This window comes from Eupeodes corollae, chromosome 1, assembly GCF_945859685.1.
Source record: "Eupeodes corollae chromosome 1, idEupCoro1.1, whole genome shotgun sequence".
Classification (NCBI taxonomy): domain Eukaryota; kingdom Metazoa; phylum Arthropoda; class Insecta; order Diptera; family Syrphidae; genus Eupeodes; species Eupeodes corollae.
This window is the reverse complement of record NC_079147.1, coordinates 249,723,113-249,750,945: the sequence shown is the minus strand read 5'-3', so window position 1 is coordinate 249,750,945 and position 27,833 is coordinate 249,723,113. Positions and strand designations below refer to the sequence as shown.

The following is a 27,833-nucleotide window of genomic DNA, read 5'->3' as shown; positions in this document are numbered from 1 at the left end:
AATAATGTTAATAGTTTAGTAAATTAATAACTCGTAAAATACTTTGACAGTTGAAAGAGGCGGCCATATTGCTAAAGCTACATCTGTCAAATTGGATGTCATTTATTTATTATGTTTTTACAATTTACCATTTGAATGGAAATCGTTCAACAACATTTATATAGGTTTAAAAAGTTTCATTTTGAGTATCAGGTTATTGGGCAGCTATCACATTTAAAATTGTCATTTTTTGAAATTTGACAAGTTAAAACTTCCGAATTAATTTAATTTGAATAATACACACTTAACAATACATTGAAGTTATTTAAACAGACACAAAAAATAGTGAACATTTTGTACCTCACATAACTAAAGCACTTTTGGTTTGTCCTGTAGCACCTTTTAGGCTGCTAATAGTGGATTGGAAAATTTGATTTGTTGGGAAGAGTTAGTGCTGTAAAGAATCAAATCTGTGCTGGTGCCCCTTAAAGATAACTGAGAACATTGCTGCTGTAGCTATAACGCGATTTTGTCGATCTTTGGTATTAGTCATTAAACCGTATTTTACATTAAGATTTCGGTCTGAAGATTTAGGAGTTTAGTTACTATAAGAACTTGAGCCAATCAAAAACCAGCAGAAATCGCTGATAAGAACCTTGAAATATACCAAAATGTTACCGGTTTTCATCAAAAAATCATCCACAGTTATGAGGTCTATTTTTACCACAGAGGCTAAGTTAATAAGCACAATCGTCACAATTTTGATTCGAAAAGTCTAAGAATTTTTTATCAAAAAGGTGCATTGTTTTTAGTGCTTTTTGAGCACCATACAAAAATAAATTGAATGGAGCAACAGTCCGTTGAGAATTAGGGCCTTGTGACTTACAACTCTCAACTATTCCTGTGTGCGAGGTATATTGTCAGGAATGGAGCGGAGCTACAGTTTTAAGGCCGAATCTGAAACGCTTATTTGAGAAAGCACTTTTCATGGCAAGACTTACTCTTGGAGAATTTGTCAATTCCTCGAAAGAGGCATTACCCGTAAAAAAACTTTAGATGGCATAGGCAGGGATCGAAGACGCAAGACCTCTGGCATAACAGTCTAATGAGCTAACCATCATGCCACGGGTAGTACTGATTGGACCATGCTTATACGAAAATAAAGCTGGTGCAACAGTAACTATGATTAGCTATGATTGATAATTTTTTGGCCAAATTCAGAAAGATATTTGAACAAGACGGAACAAAGAAACAATTGAAAATTAGCAAGAAAAGTTTTCTGTTATAAAATAATTTAGATTTACTAGGGTTTACCATAGCCTACGCAAAATGCCCACGAACACTTTTCTTCAATAAATTGATTGTCCCGTTGTTGTCTGTATGGCATGTAGTGTCGTCTTTTTTTTAAATAGAATCATGGCTCTATAGCGTTCCCATTGACTGTAAAATTATGGGCGGCTTCATTTTTGAGAAAATATAGATCATAGAATTCCTCCGGCCAAAGAACACATTAAATGGTGACTTTTTGAGGATGTAATTACTTCTCAACAACGCTGAATTGCTATCGTACCTATTTCACCAAAAATGATCTTCATTGCTGAACAAAAATCGGAATCGGTGGTGCGGTACAATTGGCAATTGGTCGTTCGGCTTCAATTCTTGTTTCCATTTATATTCGAAATTATCGGAAAATTGATTGGGGTACATCTATGAACATACTACTACAAAACCTTAAAAAACAGCCACTATTACGTGTTTCTTCTAACTCTTCTGAACTTAATAATTAAGTCATTGACCTCACCTTAGCTATGAATAGATCGTTAGAAATTTTGGGTCTCAGAGCTAAACTCGTTCAAAAGAGAATGTAGGAAACACTTAAACAGAGCCAATTCCACAAGACTAGCATCCCTAAATAGTTATAAGAACGCACTAAGGAAATCTATGCGATATTCCTGGCGGACTTTCTTTGGCACGGTAGAAGGGACCTCGGATGCCTCCTGAAAATTCTTTCAACTAATCCGCCGATGCCAAGCTGTCTGAAAAATGCAGATGGCTCGACACCGTGGATCATGGATTTACAAGCTTTTTCAGGTAGGATTTTCACTTAAGTTCGGTACAATATTGCAAAATTTATACAAGACTACCAAAGCATTGGTGTGGAATGGCCAATGCTTATCAGAAACAAAACAAAAACAATCAGGAGTTAGGCAGGGCTGTGCACTCAGTCTAAGATTGTTTGCACTCTTTATTGATGATATAATCGAAGCGTTACCAGCAGGAATCGAGTACGCAGGTGTTAACATTAAAGCTCTTCTTTGCGCTGACTATATTTTTTTGCTCGCGTATACTCCGCAATCCCTTCAGCTAATGATAAATAAGCTTGCTGAATATTGTACCTAGTGTTAAATTTAATTAAATCCAAAGTGATAGTTTTTAAGAATGTAGAAGATCAGGTTAAAGTGAGCAATGGCACTGTAATGGATAAAAGTAGAGTTCGTGAAAGAATACAAACATCTAGGAGTCTGCTTTATTAAGAGCTTGAGAATGGGAAAACATCTCACTGACAAACTTGTTAAGGCGCAAACAGCCATAAATGTAGCATGGAAGCAATGCTTTAACAATAAGGAAATTACGCATACCAGTAAAGTCAGGGTTTTCAAAGCTGTATCGGAATCAGTTATGTTTTATGGGGCGCAAGCTTGAGGAGGTCGGAAATATGAACAAGCGGAGGAACTGCTCAGGTTTTACCTTACATGATCATGTTGGAAACGGCTTTATCGCCTTTATTTATAAAAACACTCAAGCTGCAGGTCGATTACATCCTCAAAACTCTGGATATGCCAAGTTATCGTCTTTCAAAGGAAGTAGTTTATCAAACAATCCAATCCCAAAGTGGATGATTTAAAGACCGGATAGAAAAAGTCGAGCAGGTTTTTGATGTCCACATAAACCATAGTAACCTTGCCTCTTGGAAGCTAACTTTATATCGTCTAATAGCTCGTCTGCATTAAGCCTACAGAGAACAATACACAGAGCATGCCAAAAGCTCACTGCACCGCAACTATCTCCGGGAACGAAACTACTTCCACGACAAAGGTATATACCATCGAAAAAATGTCGTACATGTTCCGGCTAAGATGAGAACTCCTTAATCTGAACTACATTCGTCACCGCGAGGGCTTACCGATTTTATGCAACCTGTGCAACTTAAAAGAGCGCGAGGATGTTTTTCATTTTGTTGGACGATGTGCGATGATGGAGACATAAGAAGACTTATCCTAGGCAGTACTTTCTTTCAAATACTGAAATTATAAGCCTTCTACAGGAATCTAATCAGATGGCTCCTGGACAATTGCATGTGAATCTCTAACCTCAAGTTCCAGTGTTATATCCACACATTCTGATTACGACAAGGGACAAGCTACAATGAGCTCTCAACAGCTTCGAACTTTTTAAATCTGCGGGACCTTAGGGCATAATACCTGCCGAACTACAAAAGCCTCAGACATAATTGCACCAATAATTGAGGCAACATTTAAGATCTGTGTATATTTGTCCATATTCCCGCGGTGTATAATAAAATGATAGTTGTTTTTATACCCAAAACAGAAAACTACTCGCAAGTCAATTCTAAAGATCTACGACCTATAAGTCTATCAATATTCCTTTTATGACCTAAAAAAGATTGATTCTGTCTGTGTCTGAACATGCCTGCTATAAAATAAAATGGGTGGAAACGCAACATCGAACACTCCCTCCATCATAGAGAGTTCACTATGGTTGCTTAACAACTGCACTAACATCTCTGAACGTAGAAAGTTCGCTTGTAAGCTCTATAATAGGTGTTAGAACCGGGCATTGTCTGATAGGTAAGCTCGCCACGCGGCTAGGGGTATTCTCAACTGACTTTTGAGAAGCTGTATGAATGAGGAAGAGGAGGAAACAGTTCTTCATTTTCTCTGTATATGCACTAGCTCAAAAACGCAAGAATTACCTAGTAGAATTCTTCTAAAACGACCTTAAACGATCTCAATCATATTAAAATAATCAGTCTCTTGCGCTTTTTCATCTGTCCTACTCCTCAGGTCTCGTTCCGAGAGGATATAAAACTGCATTTGTCCAGCCCATTCCCCAAAAAGCGAATCTTCCTTACCCTCTAATTATCAACCGATTGCACTTACGTGTCTTCTTTCCAAGGGCATGGAAACTCTGATTAATTATCAGCTCAAAAAATATCTTGAAGATCAAAAGCTTCTTTATGACCGTCAGTACGGCTTTCAAAGCAATAGGGCCACTGGTGATCTCATGGTTCATCTCACCAAATAGTGGAGGAAATCTTTACATCGCTTTGGAGAAAGTAAGATTATTGCACTTGATATTTCAAAAGCATTTGATAGGGTTTGGCATTAGTCTCTCTTATCGAAAATGCGTGCTTTCGGTTGTCATGAATCACTAATTCATTGGATTATCAAGTAAATTGTGAATCGTTCAATACAAGATGTATTGGATGGATTCAAGTCTGAAAACCATAAAATAAATGGTGGTGTGCCCCAAGGGCTCTGTTCTATCTCCAACACTCGTTCTCATTTTTTGAAAGCTGCAACGATGATAAGCTCATTTAATTCCAACCTAAACAGCATTGTGCAATGGGGAATTAAAGACCACGTGGAATTTAATGCTTCAAAAATCCAATGCTGTCTGTCTGTTTCATTAAGGCGAGATATACCCTCATTGCCATTATTTATGGATGGCACTTGTATCGAGGGGACTGCACATCTCGATATTCTCGGTACATGTATCACCAACCACCTTTTGTGGAACGATCACATACGCGATATCACCAAAAATGCCGCAAAATGGTTGATTTTTATAAGGCGATGCAAGAAGTTTTTTGTACCGTTATTTTAACGGCATATGCTCTAGTGAAATAACCAGTTGCATGCCTCCCCTTAAACAGTTCAACCGTAATACTCGCGCTTATAGGAATGCTCATCAGTATACCCTCGAGCCCAATTTAGGCCGTACTTTCAAGTACACAGATTCGTTCTTTAGCCGTACTACGCGAATGTGGAATGCATTTGCACACTCTTTCTTTACTAGCCATTGCAAAATTAAGGAATTCAAAACCAATGTGCACCGACATCTCCTTTCAACTCCTTTCTCCCTTTCCTAGTGCTCACACTGTGTCTACATAATAAGGGTAATATATCGCCTTGAGTGTGTGCTTATTATAAAAAAAAGAAAGCCTCAAGATTCATGCAGTATCACAATGTGCCACTAAACTGGTCTAAGTGTGTCCTTCTCCAACGCGGAGGGCACTTTTACTTAACCTTACCAAATGGCTAACTTTCTTTACAATGATATAGACACTAACTAATTTCTCTTAAAAATCACTCTTTCTTTATTAATATCAAAATGAAACCTATAGAATTTTCCTTTTTTTAAATTTACCAGGGATGCTTAATAAAACACCCTTTTTGTGTTAATCATATTAATTTAACCAAACATCACTAAACATTAAAAGGTTTGGAACATGGTTTAATCTGTAAGTTTGAATTCAAATATTGATTTAAGTCTTTACAATAACGGGTAAAATAAAAACCATTGCACTTACCATAATTTCCTTAAGAGCCTCCGGTGTACCTTCGGCCACATCCCATTTCAAACTCCCGCCAGAACTCTTTTGTAAATATTCCTCATTACTAAATTCTTCGAATGGCAGTTTTGTCGCTTGATTAAACAATTCCCAGACAACAACCCCATAGGCATAGATATCACTCTTCGTTGTAAATTCATCCTCCTGGATGCATTCAGGTGCTAACCAACGTATCGGAAGTAATGTATTTCGATGTTTAAAATATTCCCGATTGTATTTATCCTTCGATAATCCTGGATATGAAACTTTAACAATGAAATCACTAGAGATTATACAGTTACGGGTAGCTAAATCCCTGTGTAAAAGAAGAACGAAGGACGAAAGAGAAAACAAAAATAAATATAAGTATGAACATAATAATAATAATAATAAATCGATTAATTGAAATTAATTTTTTAAAGCGAACAAAACAATCATTCCATCCATGCAAATGAATATAAAACCTTAATCCCCAAAACTATATACAAAAGATACAAAATAAATTAACGTTCCTCGTTCCCCCTTTCAGACTTTAGAGACTTGAGATTGCTTGAATCACCACCGTTCGGCGGCGCGGCGTCATCGTCTTCAGGAGGGAGTTGGAATGAGCTGATGTTACATAGTCGAGACTTACTTGTGAATATAGCGAGCACGATAAATTGCATCCATTCCCCGGGCAATTTGATATGCTACAGCTAGAATTTGTCCAGTCTTGAGGGGTGGTATTGAACCGGCAACTGCGCCACTTGCTCCATTTTGTCCAGACGCAGTAGTTGCTGTATTCGCCTTGCCAGCTGTGGCCAAAAGAAATTGCTTCAAATCACCCTACAAAAAGGACGAAAATAAATAGAAGGAAAATGTAAATGGTTTGCAAAGTGTTGGAAAAGTGTTTACGAAACTATAATAAACCAGGGTAACATATAAAAGTTGGAAGAAAAGTAGGAGTTAGGTAATAATGTAATGGGTTCTCCTGGGACTACGAGTTTTTCCTTCATGATGATTTTCTCGGCTCAACGAGTTTTCTTATTGAAAACACGCCAAAGCTAGCCCCGTTTTCATAATTGTTTTGAGTTAAATAGACCTGAACCAGGGCCGGATAGGGACATTAAAGTTAAAGCACATGCAACTAGGTACTTATATGACATAAGATACAAAAAAAATAAATAAACACTTACCCAATCAGTGTATTCCAACACCAAATAGTGTGGATCCTTCTCCCGACACAGGCCAAACAGCTTAACAACACCCTTATGTGATATAGCCCGAAACATTTCGATTTGCCTCTTAAACTCCTGACAGGCTGTTTCGTCCTTGATTTTATTCAATGCCTTTACCAGTATCAATTTATATTCATCGGAAACTTCTGCGCTAGATTCTTGCTCCTCCTTGATTTCCTCAATATCGTCCATTGAAGTTTTCGACCGTCTTTTCTCCATATTTGGCGGTGTTCCACTTTGTCGCTCATCTGTGTCCTTTTCGCTTGCTTCATTGATTTTTATCAGTGAGGATTTTATTTTGCCTACAAACACATCACCGAATTCTCCACGGCCGATTTGAATGAGTTCGGAGAGACTGGACCGTGGCAAAGCTAATTGATCAAAGGCGTGTGATTTTTTGGAACCCTTGGAATTTACACTCGATATAGTGTCGTCGCTTTTTTGGGCTTCATTGCCGCTGCCGCGTGGATTGTTGTTGCCGTTCATTTTCTTGGTTTTTGAGTTCTTATCGGATTTGCCATTTTCCGGCAGACATGGTTCGATTTCGGCCATTTTGGTATTTACCTCTCCGGTTTCGATGTTGTCCTTGCCGGCTTCGGTGAGGCGGGCTTTGCGAGCCTGTCGGCGGTAGCGACACCATAACATCAGACCCACCACGAGGATTATGTAAGCAAAGGCCACTGACATTGTAATGAGTACTGCTCGGGTGATGAGGAAGCCATCGGAAGATTCCTCCGTTGCGAAGCCTTCCACTGCTACAATAGACAAATAAAATTTCAACCTTCAACTTATGGTTCAATAAAAAAAAATATATTTTAACAAAACTTACCTTTGACGACAAATCGAACTTCTTCACGCTTCAAACCAGCACTATTGCCAATCGTACAACCGTAGCGACCTTCATCGTCCAAATGCACTTCTGTGATCTCCAAAGTTCCGTTCTCCAGAAACTTAAAGCGGTTCTTGTCGGTATTATTCTCACTCAAATACTTCAAGTCCTTGTCCCATTGAATAGTTGGTTTCGGATCGCCAATAGCCTGACAATGGATACTTGCAACACCCATTTCCGTTGCCTGAATTGGTCCTTCGGGTGCCACAGAGAACTTGGGTGCCACAACCACGGCTATGCTAACGGTGGCATTTATTTGTCCTTGAGTATTGCTGGCAATGCAGGTGTAGTTGCCTCGATTCTCGGCGGATACATTTTTAAATATTAACGTACCGTTAATGTCGTCAATTGTCTCGGGCAATTGATCCGAAAAGTCCTGAAATGAAAATGAGAAAAACCAATTAAAAAAAAAAGTTCAGTCTTATTAAAACGTCGTCGACAGAAAAAAGTTTGCTTGGTTTTGCAACAATGAACCAGACCGACCGACGATGGTCGTTGAAGACGGTTTTGTAATGTTTCCCTTGCGAGGGGGGGGGGAGAAGGAGAGAAAAACAGAGGGTGAGAAAAGGGGTGGCTGGGTGGGAGACGTCGTCATCGTTGTGGATGTGTAAGGACTTTTGAAGTTTTGTCTCCAGAGAACCCCCCTTCCAAAGGAGAAGAAGGAAATAAAATTCGTAGGTAATTCGAAGTAGTTTATTTTTGTTGGAATTTTTCTAATGTCTAAAGTAGGTAGAAACTCGTACCTATCATTATTTGGAATATTTTAGTAACGAAAGTTTGTTAAAGTTGTAATTAAGCTTGTTTGATTTTTGGGGGAGATTTTACACAATAGGATTTTGGGTTCGAATTAAAAAAGTGAAGCAAGTCTTAAGCAGATAACAGCCAGATAATTATTGTTCAAATAGAGGGAATTCGTTTTTAATAATTACTTACAGTTGCCATTAGATTAAATACGTAAGTACATATAGAGGTAGTAGCAGTGGTGCTTAATTTAAAGGCAATGGGAGACGGAGTTTAAAAATGAAGTTTTTCCTGAAGTTTTGCTTTCTATTTCATTTGTTGTCTTGTCTCCCGTCCGCGTCCCCGTCGCAGTCTCGTAATGTTCATTTATTATATATGAAATAGAACCAAATACCAAAACAAAACAAAAAAAAATAGTGATAAAAAAAATATAACAAATTAAACTAAAACAACAGAAAATAATAACGATACAAAAAAACAGTGAAAAACAACAGCATTCATACTAAAAAAAAAAGCAACACAAAGGGAAAAAGAAATAAATAATAAAAAAAAACCTACCAGAACACAGTAAGTGCATTCCCTTCACTCTTTCTTTCATTTTTCTCTACAGTTGAGTGGCTCAGCAGGTGCATGCATTGGGCTAAGCTTTTTGAAAGCTCGCTCAATGATGTGTATGTGTTGGTTCATTCAATAACAAATGGATTGTAGATTACTATTTTGATTGTCAGGGTCCGGACCAATTCAACGTCACTACTAAAGGTAATACAGTAATATACTTAGAAGTTCGTTTGTTTTGATTTTAAGATTTTTTTATATTGCAATGACTGGTTATTTTAGAGTAGACTATAGTAATGTTCGTGGGCTAAGATCGAATTTTCTGTCTGTATACATCCACATTAATTCTAACAGACCAGCTGTTTTGGCATTGAGTGAAACCCAAGTAGGTGAAGATTCCGATCCTGCTGAATTTTTTATTCATGGGTATTGCTTAGTGCCATTATTCTTCTCTCACCATGGTCTCGCCATATATATTAGGAATGATGTTGCATATCAACTTTTACCACAATACGGTCATTGTACCAACTCCCTTTTTAATTTCATGTGGTTAAAACTTTCAGTGAATAAGCACATCATTCACTATTGTTTTCTTTATCGGAGCCCAAACCTGGACAGAGTTTCAACTTCTCAGGAATTTGATGCTCTGTCTGACTCCATACAAAGAATTGTCTCTTATTACGGGCGATTTCAATGATCACAATTCTTCGTGGCTTCGCCATTCGGGCCAGGCAACGCCCGAAGGAATGTGTGCTGAGATTTTTGCTGAGTTTAACCATCTTACTCAGCTTGTCAATGAGCCTACTCGAATATCAGACGTTAACGGCCGAGCAGAAAATACCCTTGACTTGTTTCTCACTTCTGATCCTGATAAGTACACAATCAGTGTATTGACGCCTCTAGGCACATCGGACCATAGTGTTATATCTGCTAATTTCTCGTGTCAAACAAATCCAGTTAAAGAAAGAGCTCCAAAGAGAACCGTTTGGCAGTACGAGAAAGCCAACTGGGACGGTCTCAATAATTTTTTCAGGATCTTTAACTGGTCGCTATGCTTCCTCGGTAGCGACGTAGACTCCAGTGCAGATATGATTTCTAGTATGATTCATTTGGGAATGGAAACATTTATCCCGAATAGGGTTAAAAGTATTAAACCCAAGGTTAAATCATGGTTCGATTCGAGCTGCAAAGAGGTTATCAAGGAGAAAGAGGTGAGCTTCCGGTGTTTTAAAGCCAACCCAACTGAGGAAAACCGGAAAAAGTTTAAGCAAGCCAGGAAGGCCTGCAACGCCTATATTCGAAGGACCAAATTTTTACATGACCAAAAATTACGGCGAAAAATACTGCAATGTCCCAAAGGCAGTAAGAATTTTTGGTCATTTGTAAAAAACATGAGGAATTCTTCCTCTTCCTCGGTTCCTACGCTTGTTGTCAATGACACTCCTTTAGTTAGCTCTATTGATAAAGCCAACTTATTTGCAAGGCAGTTCGCCGAAAATTCCACCTTACCAGATAGTGTCATGACTCCCCCAGTTCTTGAACGCGTAAATGATTCTATGGGACCAATCTTTTTTCGTATTCGAACTGTGGCGAGAGTTCTTAAAGATCTCAACACTCATAAATCCGCTGGCCCAGATGGTATCCCCGCTATTATTCTGAAGAGGTGTTCTTCCACGCTGGCAAAACCACTGCGTAAGCTTTTCCATCTATCCTATTCTTCTGGGCTCGTTCCGAGTAGTTGGAAAACTGCATTTGTTCAGCCAATTCCAAAAAAAGGCGAATCTTCTTCTCCCACAAATTACCGACCGATAGCACTAACGTCCCTTCTTTCTAAGGTCATGGAAACGCTGATTAATTATCAGCTTAAGAAATATCTTGAGGAACGGAAGCTTCTTAATGACCGGCAATACGGCTTTCGTAGCAATAGGTCCACTGGTGATCTCATGGTTCATCTCACCGAACAGTGGAACAGATCTTTACATCGTTTTGGAGAAAGTAAGATTATTGCACTTGATATTTCAAAGGCATTTGATAAAGTTTGGCATCTTGCTCTCTTATCGAAAATGCGTGCTTTCGGTATCGACGAATCTCTTCTTCGTTGGATTAGAAATTTTCTCTCGAACCGTTCAATACAAGTTGTTTTGGACGGATTCAAGTCTGAAACTCATAAAATAAACGCTGGTGTGCCCCAGGGCTCCGTTTTGTCTCCGACCCTCTTCCTCATTTTTATAAATGATCTCCTGTCTGCTACTTCTAATCCAATACATTGTTTCGCTGACGATAGCACTCTTAGCTTTTCATATTCGTTTCCAGACTCACAACCCTCCTCTTCGGATGTGGAACTGCAACGGCAAAATATGATTAGCTCATTAAATTCCGACTTACACACCATTGTACAATGGGGAATAAAAAATCGTGTGGAATTTAATGCTTCGAAAACGCAATGCTGTCTTGCATCGTTAAAGCGAGATAAACCGTCTTTGCCACTATCTATGAGTGGCACTTGCATCAACGAAACAGAAAATCTTGACATCCTCGGAATGTGCATCAGCAACCACCTATTGTGGAGCGATCACATACGCGATGTTGCCAAAAATGCCGCAAGATGTCTAGGTTTTTTGAGACGTTGCAAGAAATTTTTTTCTCCGTCTGATCTGGCTACAATCTACAAAACCTATATACGTCCGAAACTTGAATATAACTCTCATCTCTGGGCTGGTGCTCCAGTAACTTATTTAAGCCTCTTGGACAGTATTCAAAAAAGAGCTTTTAAAATGATTGGTGACATTAATATCATAAACTCGTTTACATCACTCGAACATCGACGCAAGGTTTCTTGCCTCACCCTTTTTTACCGTTATTTTAATGGACTATGCTCTAGTGAAATAGCCAGTTGCATTCCTCCCCTTAAACAATTTAACCGTAATACCCGCGCTTCTAGGAATGCCCATCAGTTTACCCTAGAGCCCAACTTCGGACGTACTATGAAGTACAGAGATTCTTTTTTTAGCCGTACTACGCGAATGTGGAACGCCTTGCCACGCTCTATCTTTCCCTGTCATTGCAATGTTCAGAAATTTAAAACCAATGTACACCGACACCTCCTATCCAACCCTTCCCTCTTTTCCTAATGCTCACACTGTGTCTTTGGCATATTAAAGGTATAAAAAACCCTTTTAGTGTTTGCTAATTATAAAAAAAAAAAAAAAAAAAAAAAAAAAAAAATTTCAAAGATGATTTATGTAGGTATTTTAACAAAGAATTTAATATTTGGAATTTTGGATTTGGATATATTCCAAGAAATAAAGAGCCAATTTTTTTTAAGTTATGTGTGCACTTTTTGGAAATTATAATAAAAAAACACTTAATGAAAAATGAATTTTCAAAAAATCGTTAAAAATTGTTTCCTAGAACCTCAATAATGTCGTGCCAAAAACTATTTTTTTGAACGTATTTTTTTTATGAATACCCTTATAATGATTAAACACAGTGCGAGCAATTAGGAAAGGAGGATAGGATTATGAAGGAGAAACCGATGCACATTGGTTTTGAATGTCTACACATTTTAATCAATGGAAATATTGCGTCAGGTAAAGCTTTCCACATTCGCGTAGTGCTGGTAAAGAAAGAATCTCTGTTCTTCACAGTATGTCCGAAATTATGCTCAAGGGTAAACTGATGGGCATTCCTAGCAGTACGAGTATTACGGTTGAATTGTTTAAGGGGAAGAATGCAACTGGCTATTTCGCTAGAACATTGTTTATAAAAATAACGACAGAATAATGGCAGGCATGAGACCTCGACGAGCTGTTTAAGAAATGCAAATGTCTCGGTGAGAGAACGATCTCCTATCATTTTTAGAGCTCTTTTTTCAATTCTACCTAAAAGACTCAAGTACGTTATTAGGCCTCCAGCCCAAATAGAGTTATACTCGAGTTAAAGACGAACAAAAGCTTTGTAAATTATAGCAAGATCAAAAGGGGCAAAACACTTCTTGCATCGTCGGAGAAAACCTAAACACTTAGCAGCATTTTTGGCGATGTCAATTATGTGATCACTCAACAAACAAGTGGTTTTCGATGCACATAACAAGTACTGCTAGTTGTTCAATCTCCTCGATGCAAGTACCACCCTTGGATAGTGGCATTGGGGGAAGATTACGCTTTTATGACAGTAGACAGCATTGAGTCTTTGAAGCATTAAATCCTACACGGTTTTTGAGTTCCCTTTGAACAATGCTCTCAAGATCAGAATTTAATGAGCTTATCATACGCTGCCGTTGGTAGTCCACATCCGAAGGACAAGGATGTGAATCTATAAACGAGTATAAGAAGCTGAGGGTACTGTCGTCGGCGAAACAGTTTAATGGATTAGAAGTGGCAGACATAAGATCATTTATGAATATGAGAAAGAGAGCATTTATTTTATAAATTTCAGACTTGAAACCATCCAATACAACTTGTATTGAACGGTTAGAAAGGTAATTTCTAATCCAACGAAGAAGAGATTCATCAATACCAAAAGCACGCATTTTTAATAAGAGAGCTTTATGCCAAATTCTATCAAATGTCTTTGAAATATTAAATGCAATAATTTTACTTTCTCCAAAGCGATGAAAAAGTTTGTTCCACTGTTCGGGGAGATAAACCATGAAATCACGATTGCAACTTAAGTCATACTGCCGGTAATAAAGCTTCCGTTCTTCAAGATATTTCTTAAGCTGAAAATTATTAAGCGTTGCCATGAACTTAGAAAGAGGGGACGTAATTGTAATTGGACGATATAGTTAGAATGGCAGAAGGATTTTCCTTTTTTAGGGACAGGCTGGCTAAATGCAGTTTTCCATTCATTCGGAAAGAGACAAGTAGAATAGGACAGATGAAAAAGCTTACGCAGTGATTTTGCCAGCGATGAAGAACACCTCGTCAGAACAATAGCGGGGATACTATTGTAAGATAAGTAACGATTTTTTTCTATTCAAAACTCAATGCTGATTTTTTTACGTTCCTCATAACTTGGAAAATTATCAAATAATCGTCTTGAAATTTTAAATAAATTCTTGAAAGTACATTTTCCATAGAAAGACTGGATTTTACTTTTACACTGCGTAGTGTGTTATGAACAATTATGTGACGATTTTTTAGCCAAATTTTGTAATTTTAATTTTAGAAGTGCACCTCTAGAGTAGCCTTACACCTTAACTGTCAATTGGATTTTTCAAAAAGTTTTACAAAATATTAATATGTTATAACATTTTGTATCTGTAAGATAAGATAAGAAGGAATCTTCTGGTGAGCGCATTTTATATACGAGAATATTTTGGGCTTTATTTCTCAAATATTGCCCCAATTGCTGCAAAACGTGGTAGATAATTGGTTCTCTCTGCTGGATTAGATTGTACCCAGTCACAGCGGCCATTTGCCAAAATCATCTTAAAAACATAATGGTAAACCCTTATTTTTATAATAGAGATTAAAATTTAAAATTTGCAATTCAACAAATCGTATCAATTACAAATATTTCATACGGAAAATTATTAATAAACTTTTTGGGGCAAAATTTGGAAGAATTGAAAGAACCAAACAGCCTTACATTTCTGACTTAAAAGTTAAACAAAAAATGTGTGTGATCTCTTGAAATTATTGCATTTGATTGAAATGTCTTCTGATGCCCCTTTGCACAAAAGTGGACTTAAATTTATTGACAACAGTGCCACGATTATGGTGACCGTTGCATGGAAGAAACACTGCAAGCGTTTTCAAGAATAGAACACGATTATGTTATTTACACATACGAGTAGTTTTAAATGCTAAATCCATTCATGGTGAAATAACAAGACAGACTAAGTCAGTTATAGCCAATTTCTCATACTCCAACAATATGGTCGCTCTATCAACTGTCAAAATGCGGTTGTTCCTATTTGAAGGCGTTTCTTTTCGTCTAAAATGTCATAAAAGCCAAAATTGGTCGCAAGGCCCAGTAAAAAATCACCAAAAAACCCAAAGCGAATATTGTTAGTTGTTTGACATTTCAAAGCCCTAGAGTAGAAATAAATGATTTTTAGAAAGATGTCTGGGAGTGCGTGTGTACGTACGTTCGTACGTCGGTACGTTCGCTACGTTTTTTTCGTCGTCCATAGCTCAAGAACCAGAAGAGATATTGATTTGAAATAAATTTTGTGATACAGATAATAAGGCAGAAAGATGCAGAAAGAAAAAAGAACAAAATTGCGTGGGTGGTTTTTTTACCATAGCCGTTTGAAAAACAGGTGCAAATTTTGGTTAGCCCTAAATATCTTACGAACCAAAAATGCTAGAAACTTGAATTAAATTTTATATAATATATTGTAACATGATTTCAAAAAAGTATATTTTTTGAAAAAAAAAAATCATTTAATTCATTCATTTTTTTATAAATCAAAAAAACTGAAAAAAAATATTTGTCACCTCAAAAATTGTACGACTTAATTATGATTTCATCTCCAAAACAATTTTTTCCAACGAAGAATAATGTTAAAATAAAATTTTGAGAAAAATTGACAGTTTTTTTTTATAAAAATAAAAATCTAAAAAAAACATTACTCAAAGTTGGTAAAAATTGACTATCGATTCAAATATCTTTTCTAAAACTTGAAATTTAGGCTTCAAACTTATTTTATCTTATAAGAAATATTGTTTTCAACATTCTGAAAAATGTTGAAAAAAATCGAATTGACAGTTTTTTTTACAAAAAATGAAAACCTAAAAAAAATTAATTAAAGTTGGTAAAAATTGATTTTGGACTCAAATATCTTTTCAAACCTTTGAGATATTGCCTTAAACTTACTTTTATCTTTCAAAAAATATTGTTGTCAACATTCAGTAAAATTTTGAAAAAAATCGAATTGACATTTTTTTTTACAAAAAATTAAAAACCGAAAAAAAATTAACAAAAGTTGATAAAAAATGATTTTCGAATCAAATATCTTTTCAAAAATTGTAGATATTGGCTTTAAACTACTTTTATCTTTTAAAAAATATTTTTCTTAACATTTAGTAAAATTGTGAAAAAATCGAATTGACAGTTTTTGTACAAAAAATTAAAAACCTAAAAAAAATCTAACAAAAGTTGGTATAAATTGATTTTCGACTCAAATATCTTTTCAAAAATTTGAGAAATTGTTTTCAACATTTGGTAAAATTTTTAAAAAATTCGAATTGACAGTTTTTTACACAAAATAAAATTAAAAAAAAAAACAATACTAAAACTTGGTAAAATTTACTTTCGACTCAAATAGCTTTTCAAAAATTAAAAATAATGGCTTCAAACATATTTATTTCACAGAAAATATTGTTTTCGATATTCAGTAATTTTTATATAAAAATCCAACAGTCCGTATTTTCATAAAAATAAAATCTACAAAAAATAGTACGCAAATTTGGTAAAAATTGATACGAGTACATATAGACAAACTTTTAAGCAAGACAAATCGACATACGGGATGGCAAGTTATCAGTGTGGGTCACATCCCAGCCTCTTTTTTCATTTTAGATTGGGGTCCATTTATTTCGGGTGTTATGACGATTATTATTTCTATCTTTTTTTATGTCTTATCACCTAGCGATGTTTAACCCAAATCATAAAATGATACAAATCCCAAAAGAGAAACGTCGCTACAAAAACTTCGCAAATCCCAAATTCAATGTCATATTACCCAAACAAGCTTTTAATGTCGTAACGCCCAAATTTAGAAATGTCATAATGCCCACAAATTTTGTAGGAAAGCACAAATGTTGAAACATATGCCAACTTCTGGGTGCTATGTAAATTAGTATTTTAAGAGTTATGATATTTTAAAATTGATTTGGGCAATATGACATAGATATCAAAAAAAGTTTTTGGTCGATAGGGCCATTTTTGGGCGATATGACATTTATAATATTGTGGCTTTATTTTATTGTGCGATAAGACTGAGCATTTCTTTTTATTTGAAATGTCAGACAACCCAAAACAAGTCTGAAAGCACAAGGGTTCAGTAATATTGGTCAAGTTATACAGCAATAAAATGTTAATAAAATATGAGGTTTCAGAAAACTTATTCAAAAACGTCACGGAGGTTAGAATAGACTTTTAATTTTAGGTGGACCTATTGAAAAAAGTCTCAAGTTCAATTCTGACCATCACTTCAAGTAAAAACACGTTCAGGAAACTTTTCTTTCAATATAAAAATATGGAAACTGTGAATAGCAAATTTTAACAATTTCAATGCGGTTTTGAAGCATGTATCCATTTTTAGTAAAGGCGAAGTTTTAACTTGTCAGATGTCAAATGAAAATTCTTAAAAGTAACAGCTGCCCACATAGCAGGCTATTCAAAATTAAACCCTTGGACAACCTTTTAAAAATAGCTCTCAGCCATAATAGTGTAAAACTTCATTTGAAAGTCAGCAATATGCGTCTATGTATGTCAACTTTCAAAAAATATCTAAAACTTTCCAAACTTAGGTCTAACGAAATTCTACGTATCAATAATTTAAACATAAACAACATTTGGTCTCTCCAATAGCTCTTCACAAAAACATATTTAGTCAATATTGAAAACAAACATTAATCCCATCATGATGATCATCATCATCATTCTTGATTTTGTCTATTTTAAAAATTCAATCTCACTCAAAAGCAAACACGATATACACGACTCTTCCGTCAAACCCAAAGCTGAAAAAAAACTATTCGATATTAAGTTATACCCGGATGAGATGTGGAATTGATCCAAACACTATTTGAAATTGGCTAAATCATAAATTCAGTGCCCTTTCTGATTTCATGCCGGCGTCGAGCCGCGCCAATGCCGCGCAAAAACCAACGTTAAATTCAAACAATATTTTCGCCGGCTCACTGACAAGCCGCGCAGGCGGTGGATGGCGTAGTTTGGAGTAGCCATGGGCGGTTTTTCGGTTTATAGCTTGTTATGGGTGGTCCTTCGGTGTATTATTTCAAAACCTCTTCTCCCACAAAGTTATCTCTATGATGGTTATTACAATACGAATTTTCCAGTGCCGAATTGCAACTTTACTATATATTGTCGAATCTGATTCCCCGGACACACAGAGTGCGTCAAAGCAGCTGGCAATGGTGATGGCGATGGCAATGGCGATATGGCGCGATGGCGGCTGATATTGATGCCGAAGCTGATGCCGATGCTGATGATGCTGAATTCATTCCTCGATTATATTGCATTTGATTTAGTTTCATGGTGGGATAAGAGTTTCATTTTATTTTATTTGTTTTATTTCTTTTTTTTTGTGTTTCTGTTGCATTTGCTGTACAAGTTGCATCCATCTCTCCATCGGCTTTTGTCCGGATCGATATGGACAAAACTAAGCTCTGGGTGCTCGTGAAACTATGATGATGAAAAATGCAAATAGGCAAGTTAGCCCTAGGTAAACATTTCGTAAAACTTTTGTATACCTCCGAGTATGCACCTATATCTGCATTCCTACCTACAATAGTTAGGCAAATAATATTTCAACATTGGACTCGCGCGTTTCTAATAAAAAATTTCAACAATTCAATTGGATTGACGTGGTGGTGGCGGCGGTCGGTGGCAGCGAGTGGAAGAGCAACCTATCCTTCTCTATAGAAGAAGTATAAAAGTTTCGGGGATAACAATTTACTGTGCAGCATCCAATCCCCAGCAATGGAAAACTTTACTTTCACGATGAGGCAAATAAATTGTGCAGATGTCTTTTACATGGTTCTATGCAAAGTCAAACAGACAACAATGAAACCATGTTTCGGGATGAGCAATATTCTAACTAACTATGGACCTACCTAACCTACCTATGTATGTACCTTCGTTCTATAGTCAGCAGGATTGAATAGTGTAGATAGGGAGAGAGACGACGGGGATGGGGCTTAGAATTGTGAATGTAGCTTCCATGAAACTTATACTCACGTTGGGATAAATTTTTGCTTCTATATAAAGTTTGTCAATATAATTGAATTACTAGTTTGTTAGTTTTGTTATTGATTTATTATATAGCGAAGTTTTTGGCTAAGTTTTGGGAATCTGATGAGCAGAACTGATAAAGATGATCAAGGAATATGAAGAAGTTTGAAGTCGAAATTTATTTTAAATTAGAACGGAGCAGTTCAGGAAATTGGATTATGGTTTAATGTACTTCATTTAAAAGACGCGTATATTGTATGGTGTTAATGCTACAAAGACTGTCATGAAAAAGATCTGCAGCTTCTTGGTAGAAATGTACGATGTCACATGGTAATGGGTAAAAAATAATGTTTGATCAATCACTTCTCCCTGGTGACTTTTTCGGAAAGTGGTTTAAAGGTGGTCTAAAACCGTTAAATAAAAACTATAGACTTAAAATTCGCGGCGATTCGTAAACTTTTTGAAAAGTTGATTTTAAATAGACTCAAAATCACAGTGAAAGATCTTTTTAACTTCCCATAGGAAGTTATTGTAATGGGTCCGATTTGTCAAATTGAAAATTTTGACATTTCTCGACGTTTCAAAGCCCTAGAGTTTGTGCGTGCGTGTGTGTGTATAGTACGTTTTTTCGTCGTCTATAGCTCAAGAACCAGAAGAGATATCGATTTTAAATAAATTTTGTTATACAGATAATAAAGCAGAAAGATGCAGAAAAGGCTTTCAAGAAAATTGCGTCGATGTTTTTTTTTTACCATTGTAGTTTAAGAAAAAGGTGAACATTTTGGTTAACCCTAAATATCTCACGAACCAATAACTCTAGAGACTTGAATTTCATTTTCTATTAAGTATTGTAACGAGATACTAAAAAAATATATTTTTGGAAAAATTCCAAATAACGGTTTTTTTATAAATCAAAAAAACTGAAAAAAAAACATTTGTCGTCTCGAAAATTTTACGAATAAAAATGATTTCATCTTCAAAATAATTTTGTGCAACGAACAATAACGTTTTTAACATCTGGTAAAGTTTTGGAAAAATCAGTTTTTTTTATAAGAAAATAAAACCGAAAGAAAAGAGGCTGGGATGCGACCAACACTGATAACTTCCCATCCCGTCTGTCGATTTGCCTTGCTTAAAAGTTTGTTTATATGTATTCGTATCAATTTTTGCCAAATTTGCGTACTATTTTTTTTAGGTTTATAATTTTTTGTACAAAAACTGTCAATTCGATTTTTTTCAAAATTTTATTGAATGTTGACAACAATATTTTTTGAAAGATAAATGTAGTTCAAAGCCAATATCTACAATTTGCGAAAAGATATTTGAGTCGAAAATCAAGTTTAAAAAAGTTTTATTAATTTTTTTTAGGTTTTTATTTTTTGTAAAAAAAACTGTTTTTTTTTTTGGAGATGAAATCATATTTTAGTCGTAAAATTGTATAGATAACAAATTTTTTTTCAGTTTTTTTGATATATAAAAAAAACCGTCAAATGGATTTTTTTTTCAAAAAATTAACTCAAGGCTCTAGCGTTTTTGGTTCGTAAGATATTTAGGGTTAACCAAAATTTTCACCTTTTTTTCAAACTGCTATGGTAAAAAAACCACCCACGCAATTTTCTTGAGAGCCCTTTCTGCATTTTTCTGCATTTTTCTGCCTTATTATCTTTATAACAGAATTTGTTTGGAGTCGATATCTCTTCTGGTTCTTGAGCTATGGACGACGAAAAAATCGTCGCGAACGTACGTACACACACACGCACAAACATCTTTCTAAAAATATTTTATTTCGACTCTAGGGACCTTGAAACGTCGAGAAATGTCAAAATTTTTAATTTGACAAATCGGACCCATTACACTTACTCCCTATTGGAAGTTAAAATCTAACATAACTTCAAATAAGCGTAGAAATGTAGGAAGCTCTGAGATTTGGACAAGTGGCGATAGTTTGTCAAATATTCATTACATAGCTTTTTTTTTATAGGTCAATAAAAGGACTTCATTAAAATTTATAGGTGTTAAATAGAAACCAAGTTATTCGAGATAATCTAGAAAACAATCGAGACTTCGTACAGCTTTCTTACCGAGCCGAGAATTTAAGGTACGTTTGAGCCTTACCTTCTTAAATCGATATAAAATTGTAGGTTCCGTAAATTAACAAATACATTTTGTATCGGACACATCGCTACTTTCTAATACAAAACAGGTAAACAAGAGACGCTACTATTCCATACTAGATTGAGATGTAAGTGTTTCTAAGGCATTAGTTAATAAACGACTTCATTGGCCAGGTCAGAGCCATCTATGGCAAGCTATACGGTACAGATCAGCTTCTATTGGACTGAATTGAATTCTGTGACTTGAGATTTCAAGAAAACAGAGCGATTGCGCTCAGCCCATGCTACGTTAGAAATTCCGCACGATTGATATGAGGGCATGGTCTGACTATCTGGCGTGGAGGCCATGAGGAACATCTTGTGTGAGGTTTTCTAAAGAAGAAAATGTCAAGGCGAATAAAAAGCCAAAAAAACTCTTGCCATTAGTCAAATTAAGTCTGATTTTTGCACCACAATTGAGTCCTTACAGATTTAAATAAATCTCCATCAATGTTCAGTTCATACAAAATAAAGTGAAAGACCGCATTATATCGACCTCCAGCACACTTTCGGTTAAACAATTTTAACAAAATTCCAAACAAATTTTACTTAAGCTTCTAAAGTCTCACAAAACATCAACAAACACACAACAACAAAAAAGGGATAAAAAGGAAACAAACAAATAAACGAACAATAAAAGGGAAACTTAAAAAATAAACTTTTTAAAGAATAAAATTAAATGGGGTGTGCAATAACTTGCCAAAGATTTACTTTGTTTGATTTGGCTAACGACAAAAGCAGCTTGAGCGTCTTGTCCTGACATATATTGTTCAGCTGATGTTTTCTGGCCAGTGTCCACTTTATAAATAAGTTACAAAAAAAGGACACATATAAAGAAAGACCCAAAAACTGACAATGACAACAGGACAACACAGAACAGACAACATTTTGTGTCCATCTTTTTAACAAAAAAAAAATAAGAAGGAAGGAACATGTCCTTAAATCCCTTGACGAGTTTTTATTTTTTTGTTCCTTATTCGACACCGAAAACCTTTTCATTGAAGGAAGTCCTTGTCCAGTTGGTAGTTAGATAGGTAGGTAGGTATATAAGGACTGGGTCAACAATCCCAACAATTTGGGTTTTCTTTAGGATCCTTCCTTTTTTTCCAACTTCAGAGAAAGGTAGATGGAAATTTGCCTAAGCTATATTTTTCATAATAAAGAAGAATAAGGAAGGATGGGGCAAGTTTGGAGTACAGTTTGAATTAAATTTCTTCAATCCCCAAGGCGAAATTTATCCTTAGGGATGGCCTGTTATTCGTGGAAGCATAATTGACTGCCAAGGGATGTTGAAAGGAACTGACACAACGAGTTTATCTTCAAAAAAGTGCAAACAGAAAAAAAAAACATATAGAAGCAAGAACCAAGTATATAGATGATAACTCACCCTTATCCACTTCACTTGTGGCGTTGGAGTTCCTTGTGCTTTGCAATGGATCTTCCCCACCGACCCCAATTCCAGATTCTTCGATGTTGGCTGTGGGGCAAATTTCAACTGCTCTATAACAACTAATTCACCAGTTTCCGAAGTTATCGGACTGTGTCCTTCGATGTAAATCTGACAGTAGTATTGTCCCGCATCGCTGGCTATCACCGAGGAGAACATCAAAGAGCCATTGGCGCGATTAAGTGTAATGCGAAAGTCTTCACGTAGCATTGATTCCATATTAGGTTCGGCAGTCGTCGAAGTTGAAACGCCCAGATCTGTTTGACGAAAAACCTTTCCATCCTTTCGCCACCTCAGCTGAACTGCTGTGCTTCGATATTTCTCAGGAAGTTGATACGTGCACGGCAGCTCGACGGCCTCATTCTCCTTGGCTACCTGCTTTACAGATGGCTGCTGGGTGAAACTAACGTCTGAGACGGTAGCTTTGACAGATTTATCGCCTCGCTTGCCACGGCACAAGAAAACGTTTTTCGACGATTTATCAGCAAGAATTTTCTGACCTTTTTTACCTTCGGCAAAACGTGGAATGCAGCCGGAACCCGATTGCGAATCAGTGCCGGCCCACTTGAGGACGTATCCTTTTTTGCTCATCGCCCGACCAGCTGGATTCGATGCAACGCATCGATAGAGTCCATTATCGTAGACAGATGGACTTTTAATAAGCAGACGATTTCCATCCAGATGGATGTTTTGAATTGAAGTTAATTTTTCACTATTGCGAAACCATTCAATTTCCATTTGGCCTGTGCCCTCGACGTGGCATTTCAAGACTACTTCGTCCTTGCGGTTGGTCAGTAATTGAACACTGGCTGTTTGTATCCCTGAAAAGAAGAAGAAAAAGAAAATAATAAAAGACTGTATAAACATGAAAAGCAAAAGATACTAATCAGTTCAGTAAAATGGTATAGCGAGTCGTATGGTATGCTATGGTAAAAGAGTGTGGGTGAAAGTTTTCAAATTAACTGAAAAGCAAAAATAATCAAGTTGATAGCGGTCGAGAGGTTCGAGAGCGGAAGTGACCATCTTTTTTTTTTATTTTGTTGTCGATGATAAACTTCATTTCCGAGAAGTCAGTTTGCTTCTTCGTTTGTTTTTTTTTTCTTCATCTTCTGTTCATGATTCAATCAACCCCAATTTGCATTGATTAAGGTTGTCTAAGGATGGGGTTGGAGATGGGGATGACTTTTAAAAGATTTTGTTTTGAATATTATTTTCTATAGGTAGACACGAGTAGCTTGGAGTATATGGAGAAGATGAAAATGAAGAGATCCTTTGTCCATGTTTTCGTTCGATATTTCGTAGTTGCGTTGCCAATGGTGAGTCGATCGGTCAATCGGAAGGAAGTTCGTAAGGAAAAAGGTAGGAAAGTCTATTAAGGTAATATTGAAGGAATTTACTTTGGGTTTTGATAAAGGACTTCTGATAAATTAATTTGTTGTGAATTTATCTTTATGTATAAAAAGTTTAGTTTTTTTAAATTAATATTTGCGAAAACATTCTAATGCATAAAGCAGAAAAAGTATTGAAAACATTAAGTAAGGTGATAACATTTTTCGAAAAAAATGTAACTGGCTAAGTGTGACTTACTACTGAAAACTATATAGTGATAAAAGTTGTAAGCGTCAGAACTTTATATAAGCCTAACATTATTTAATTTCGATGGTAGGGAACGCGAAAGTGTAAAAATATTGCCTAAGCAATTTAAAAAAATATTATTTTTCATAGATAAAATTATTTTTTATAAATTCAAAATCTTGATAACAAGTTCTAAGAAGTTTGTATAGTACATAATTAATTATTATTCCACAGTAATAAATTATCTCAAAAATGACCTAATAGATATTTTAGCTAGAATTGTGAAAAACATTTCAAGGTTCTTTAAAAAATTCTAGACATTAATTTATAAAGTTATTTCTCAAAAAACTGTTTCTGTTCTTCATTTATTTTAAGTTTATGTATTATCTGACCGATTTTAAAATTTCTAACAGTTTTGAAAAGAAGAATTTCTGTATTTTTTGAAACGAATCACTTTTTGAAACATTTGAAATTTTTAATAAAAACTTAAAAGTTTAAATCGTAAGTAAAGGGTTATTTTTTAGCTATTATCTTTTTGGCAACCCTGGTTTAAGCAGCTGACAAACGTTTCGTGCTTTATTTCACTGTCAAACATCTTTAATTTGGTCTATAACTTAACCATGAATCATTTTAAAAAAGAACAACCCTTGCAAATTATTGAATTTTATTATCGAAATGCTTCTCTGTTAAAAAAGTTCATCACGCGCTTCTTCCATTTTATGTTCAGTTTGTTCACTTTGACTGTACAATGTAGTTGTGTATTTTCTTTTTGTTTTATGGTAGGTAGGTAGGTAGAAATGGCGATCTCAAGGCAACCTAGCCTGAAATCCAATTAGCGCTGTAGTGCGCCGATCCTTGTCTGGCTAGCTCGTCAGCCCGTTCATTTCTCACGATACCACTATGGCCCGGAACCCAGATCAGGGTGACACCGATGTTAATATTCAGGCTCTCAAGCTCATTGCGACATTGCTGGACCAGCTTCCTGACTGTCTGTAAAGATAGCCGCATTTCGGTTTTGGTTTGGGTTTTGTTTAAGTATCTTACATGCCTCCCTTATTGCCAGCAGTTTAGCTTGAAAAACGCTAGCAAAGTCAGGAAGTCTAAAGGATTTGGCTACATTTAGCGACTCAGAAAAGATCCCGAACCAACTCCGCACTCCATATTTGAGCCGTCAGTAAAGATGGTTGTGTCGAAACTTATCGACACGATGTCATCCTCCCAATATTCTCTCGATGAGAAAATAACCTTAAAACCCTTACTAAGGTTCAAAGTAGGAGTGCAGTAGTCAGTGTCTACTGAGAAAATATCTGAGGGAATCAATTACGTAGTGTTGCTGTGAACATAAGGTTTTGACAACCAGCTATTTGATTAATGCAGGCTAATAGCGCTGCAGGAAACTATGTATTTGATAAAAAGGTCGATTGGTAGAAGATCCAAAATAACGTTTAAGGCGTCCGTTGGGCAAGTACGCATGGCCCCTGTGGTGCCCACGCAAGCTGTTCTCTGAACCTTCTTTAGCTTATTAATATATTATAGGCTTTGCTAAGAGCAGGCCACCACACAATCGAACCATATGTTAAGATTGGGCATACTACGGCTGTGTACGTCCATAAAATCATCTTCGACTAAAGTTCCCACTTTTTGCCGAAAGTTTTGCTGCAGGCGTAGAAGGCAACGCAGGCCTTCTTAACCCGTACTTCAATATTTAGTTTCCAGTTTAGTTTAGGGTCGAGCATAACTCCCAAATATTTTGCACTGGAAGATAATGATAGGATTTGACCGTTGAGTCGAGGTAGCGTGACGGGCGGTACTTTAGTTTTGGTGGTAAAGAGCAACAGTTCAGTTTTATTTTGGTTAACTGCTAGTCCACAACTGTTTGTTTTATATTTCTTGAATATATTATTTCTAACTCCTTAAGAAAGTTATTATAATCGGGGAGTGTGTGAAGTTAGCCCCTTTTTTGATTTTACTACTTTGAAAGTTGATTTAGATTTTCTACGATATCTTTCATATTGTGCCAAAGTTTTTTTAAGTAAACAACACAAAAATGGGGGTTTCAGACCCCAAAAGCTATTTTTTCGAAAATCGTTTTTTATTTAAATTTGTTTCAAATTATTCTAGTTGTTCTGTACATTGTTCGAAATGTTTGGCCTTTCATGATCAAATTTCAAGAGATATATGTAAGTAAAATTCGAAAAAAATTATAGCCTTCTAACTTACACATTTTCTTAAGATCTCAAAAAGTGCTCTAAACATTGCTCCATATTTTGGAATTTTTTGTTTTCAAAAATGCAAAATACCACCCCATATTTTTGATTTGTTGAAAACCATAAAATTTAATAAAATGTGAAAAAATAAGAACTTGTCGAAAAAAAACAAATGATGATTGAGCTTTAAATAACATTTTAACTTTTAAATTTTTTTTAAAAATCGAAAATCCAAAACTTGATCTAAGTCAAACTATATGTTTCTCAAATAAAATTAAATTAGGTGGCGGAACAGCCCTTTGAGCAAAAGGGCCCCACAACTCTTTATATCTTTTATATCTCTCAAATCGCTCTCAAATTTTATTCAGAATAATGAATAATTATAGCCATTGGTGCAAAATAACAAAAATACTAATTTTTCACTTCCCTAGTGCCCCCCCTTGACAAAATGAAAAAAATTTAAGTCAAAGCCATATCCTCTCGCCAAAAACCTATACGTTCCTAATAACAAAAATATATACATATCCTCATTAAAAAAATGCTCCCCCGGCAAAAATAGAACATCTAAAAGTTGTTCCTTATCCAAAATTACTCAAATCAAATAAATTGTTCCAAAGGTTCATTAAAAATTGAAGGTATTATATTCATATTCATATTCATATATTTTATTGAACAGGTTATACTGTAAGATACATTCACCCCTATTGCGAGTTTCACTTTTTCTGGATTCCGTCCGAAAAAAATGACATTTCACATTTCCCTTATTGTGAGTTTCGGACGGAAAATTTTCCACTTCGAAAAATGTCCCCCTATTGTGAACTTTTTTTTCGGGTGGAACTTCAAGTCTTTGACAACTCTTTCTTTCACTCAAAATTTGGCGGCGGAAAAGGACAACTTTGGCGAAAAATGTAAGTAATTTTTATAAATAACAACAAAATAATCGAAAATAACTCCAACTTTTTTATTTTCAAGGAGTAAAACAACAAATAGAAGGCAATGCGAGTTGCTTTTGAATAAAATGCAATTACACCCCGATATCGCCAGAGGCTATTCAAAGGATAATAAAGATAAAATTTCAGAGTTCTGGACGACAACGGCAAATGATCTCAACAGTACAGGGCCTCCAATAAAGTCAAAAACTGAGTGGAAAAAGGTAACCTGTTCTTCTATTATTATAGAACCAAATTTATTAAAAAATGCTTCATAAGGTTTGGAATGACCAGAAAAGATATGTGAGGAAAAAGGCGACGGAAAATAAAGCGAACCAAAGAGCAACCGGAGGTGGCCCTAATAAAACAGTCAAGTACACAGACGTGGAAGAAGCTATTTACCTATTTACTTATTTTCAAGTATATTTATTTTTATGAATTAAAGACGGAATCACGGAATGCACGGATATTGTTTACTTTTTTAAAAATTTTAATTCACACTTCACTCATCTGTCAAAAATCTGTTTAGTCGTGTTCGAAGTGATGTAGTTCTGAATTGTTCCGGTTTTTTTTGTT

At 35.7% G+C, this 27,833-nt stretch overlaps 1 protein-coding gene across 1 annotated transcript in view; it reads right to left on the bottom strand.

The window, feature by feature from the left end:
- Positions 1 to 27,833, bottom strand: part of LOC129938568 (tyrosine-protein kinase-like otk) — a 206,269-nt gene that overhangs the window by 1,139 nt on the left and 177,297 nt on the right. The window contains exons 4-8 of the mRNA XM_056046206.1: positions 22,487 to 23,367; positions 7,661 to 8,096; positions 6,790 to 7,586; positions 6,249 to 6,439; positions 5,594 to 5,930 (exon numbers count right to left, since the gene is read on the bottom strand). Coding sequence (XP_055902181.1) covers positions 5,594 to 5,930; positions 6,249 to 6,439; positions 6,790 to 7,586; positions 7,661 to 8,096; positions 22,487 to 23,367 — 2,642 coding nt within the window. The remainder of the gene's footprint in view (positions 1 to 5,593; positions 5,931 to 6,248; positions 6,440 to 6,789; positions 7,587 to 7,660; positions 8,097 to 22,486; positions 23,368 to 27,833) is intronic.